The sequence below is a fragment of the Charadrius vociferus genome, unplaced genomic scaffold (genome assembly GCF_000708025.1).
Source record: "Charadrius vociferus isolate BGI_N301 unplaced genomic scaffold, ASM70802v2 scaffold503, whole genome shotgun sequence".
NCBI lineage: Eukaryota > Metazoa > Chordata > Aves > Charadriiformes > Charadriidae > Charadrius > Charadrius vociferus.
Window position 1 is genome coordinate 39,319 of NW_009647580.1, and position 3,382 is coordinate 42,700.

The 3,382-nt window shown below is 41.0% G+C and overlaps 1 protein-coding gene across 1 annotated transcript in view; it reads left to right on the forward strand.

The window, feature by feature from the left end:
• Positions 1-3,382, forward strand: part of LOC104282810 (BDNF/NT-3 growth factors receptor-like) — a gene marked incomplete at its 3' end in the record, with an annotated part of 53,550 nt that overhangs the window by 9,088 nt on the left and 41,080 nt on the right. The window contains exon 5 of the mRNA XM_009880939.1: positions 2,345-2,499. Within this exon, the coding sequence (XP_009879241.1) occupies positions 2,345-2,499 (155 nt within the window). The remainder of the gene's footprint in view (positions 1-2,344; positions 2,500-3,382) is intronic.

The following is a 3,382-nucleotide window of genomic DNA, read 5'->3' on the forward strand; positions in this document are numbered from 1 at the left end:
AGAGTGGGACAGTAGAGGTAAAAAAAACAATGAAAGTTAGGAAAGTTATGCAAAGATTGCAATAAAGTGGGATAAATAGAAATGGGGGAAGGGAAAGAAGCAGGGGGAGCTGAGTCTGAAGGGTGGAAAAGCAGGGATAAAAACAGAATCAGTTGAGCAATTCTGTTGATAAGAGGAGGGAAGGAACAATATTGGAGGGGGAATCTAACAGGAGAATGATGCTATAAATAGCTTCTGAGGCGCTTGTTCTAAATCTGACAAGCAAGCGTCCTGTTGGTAGCACACTTTTAAAGCAAAACATAAATAGATGAAAAGTTCAGACTAGGGTGAGGTAGTAAAAATTCTCCAGATACTGCAGAGAAGGAGATGACACTTTGAAAGGCTTCCTCTTTTGGAATAAACCAGCTACAGATGTAAAATTACAGCAAAAAAGATAAAGTCCTGTAATTTCCTTCTACTAAGTCAGATTTTTTTCATGCAAGAATATATGGAGGGCCATCATAGCTCTATCCAGCATCCTGCCTATGATGTGCCTGGCTCCTCGGGTGGGGTTAACACAATTTAAAACAATGGAAGAAAAGGATTGCTCAGCCACATTTCAAGGGAGATTTCTCCTTTAAAGGGAAGCTATTGATGAAACAGAATATCAGAAGTAAGTTTTGACCCACCAGATCCTAATGTTCATATTCTGTCTTGCTATATTGAGTGTACATGTCAAGGTTTGGGTAGCAGGGGGTCTGCAGGGGTGGCCTCTCTGAGATGAGGCCAGTGGCTGCCCCTGTTGCAGGACAGAGCCAGTTCCAGCTGGCTTGGCAATGAACCAACCGTAGATCAAAGCTGAGCCAATCAGCAAAGCTGGCGGTGCCTCTGGAAAACATATTAAGAAAGGGCAAAAACACCAGAGGCAGAGGAGGAGAGTAAAAAAAAACAAAAACCAGCAGTGTGAACACCAAGGTCAGAGAAGAAGGAAGGGGAGAAGGTGCTCCAGGCAATGGAGCAGATATTCCCCTGCAGTCCATGGAGAGTGCTATGGTGGAGCAGGTATTTCCCTGCAGCCCGTGGAAGAGACAACTGCAGGAGTTGGATGTTTCCTGAAAGACTTGCAGCCTGTGGAGAAGCCATGCTGGAGCAGATTTTTTTCCTGAAGGAATGCAGCCCATGGAAAGGACCTATGCTGGAGCAGGGGAAAAGTGTGAGGAGGAAGGAGCGGCAGAGAGGAACTGTTATGTACTGACTGTAACCCCCCCATTCCCCATCCCTGCTGTGACACTTGAGGCAGGGTGGGTAAAGAAGTTCTTGTCCATGCAGTAGTGCTGTGAAAGTCCAGCAGGGTAACAGGTTGCATCTCTAAAAAGCTGAGTATTTCATGATTATTTGCACACTCATATCCTCAGGAGGCAGTCTCAAGCATTTATGAGTACAGATTTTTATGAGCAACTTGAATTTAGTTTCTGTACATCAAAAATATTTGTGAAATATTTGTAAGAATAATTGTTCTTATAACGAGATACCTCAAGCAGTCACACACACAGGCTTTATTGGACCTCATCTATGCTTTTAGAAAAACAATGAGATACCAGGTCATTCGTTAGCTAGGTATTGGGATGCTTCTGTTCATATTTCACTTGGGCTTTATTGCACTACATTTGTGTGTGGTTTAATTAAATTTTAAAATTAGAATTGGATAAATTTGCTAATCAGTGATTTAAAATTAATACAGCATACTATATAGCTAGATTATACTATACATTTCTGTTTCAGGGACATTTTTTCAGTTAGCATTTCTTCATGACATTACTGTGCTTTTACTGTGAGATTTTTCCAGAGTGATAATATACATGATGAAACTTTAAGGTTGTGTAAACCCCTTTTTTATGATTAGAGTTAGAATTTGCCTATAATATGTGACTGTTTGGCTCTATCAAGAATTTCTCCACTTAACAGCAATAAACCTTTTCTGTAGTGGTCTTTTTGAGATAGCTGAGCAGAGTCTATCATACAAGAGAAGAATTTCTGATGTGTTTAGCTGCCATGAAATAAAATGGATCTTAGCGGAAAGCCCAATTCTCTAGGCAGTCCTGATTTACACCAGTGAACTGGAGTTAAGAATTGAGCCCCCTGTGTGATCTCTCTGATCTGTGGCAGGATGAATTCTTAGTTGGTGCAGACAGGGCTTCATTTTCTACAAAGAAACCGTATCTTCTTACAATTTGCACTGCATTCAGGTCTTTGATCCATACCTTTTTAAAGTAGAGTTCAACTTTTAGTTTTACCCACAAGTGCTTTGAAACTTTTTTCTATATACATGATATGTTCTTAAGAAATCATTTCATTTTTGCTGTAGGATATTGCTGGACAATCCATTCAAGTGTTCCTGTGAAATTATGTGGATCAAGAAATTTCAAGAGACCAAGTTCAACAGAGAAACTCGGGATTTATATTGCATAGATAACAATACCAAGAGGACAGCCTTGATGGATATGAAGGTCCCAAACTGCGGTAATACTCTTTTAACATAAAGTTCTTACTAAGATATTGTGAGAAAGGAAAAATAAACATGCTTTTTGACAAGATACCTGTGCAGATTAAGGCACAGACTCCGATATGCAGGATCGAAATCAGCTTTATTAAGCAAGCGTGTTCTTTATATACTTTTCTACCAAGGCCAGTAATTTTCTACTTTACTTGTTTACACCATTGCGTACTCTAAAAGATCACGTTCCCACCAAAAAGGGAATCTCTCTTCCCTGTGAGCAGCACCCCCTTATCTAGGGAGTAGCTTCACACAACTTCATTGTCTGCCAGAACAGTGCTGCAGCTGCTTATTCCTCCCTATTAGTTCTACCACACTTAACCCTTCTTTTGCCTCAGTCCCGGACAATTCCCCCTTTTTTGTTTGTTGAACAATTAGCACTGTGTTTATTGTTTTTTCCACCATTCTCTGCGTACATTGTAAAAGGCATGGTAAAAAGCACAGTTCTGCAAAGCAGCATGTCTAACCAAATCTACATTCATTAATAAGCCGGATAGAGCCAGCAATGTGGCATTGCTGTGTTTGGTAAGCCAGCATCCTAATTTATTCAACATGGCTAAAGCTTGCGAAGCAGCAACTCCTGGTGCAAGTATAGAGGCTGTAATTATCTCCCCTTTACTCCAAAACTCCACAGTATCGTTGCATTTGCTCTGAAAGGTATGGGCCAATCTTTTGGGGCGTCGATGATGCTTTGTAAAATTCAGAATCATTGATGTATTTGGGGTCAACAGCGTAAGTCTTCCCAGACTACAAGGCCCTCCCCTTATATGTGAGGGTACACCTCCCCAAGCTCGATCACCACAGATAAAGAAGAGCCTCTGCGGGAGCTGTAAAGGCACATTGCTGGAG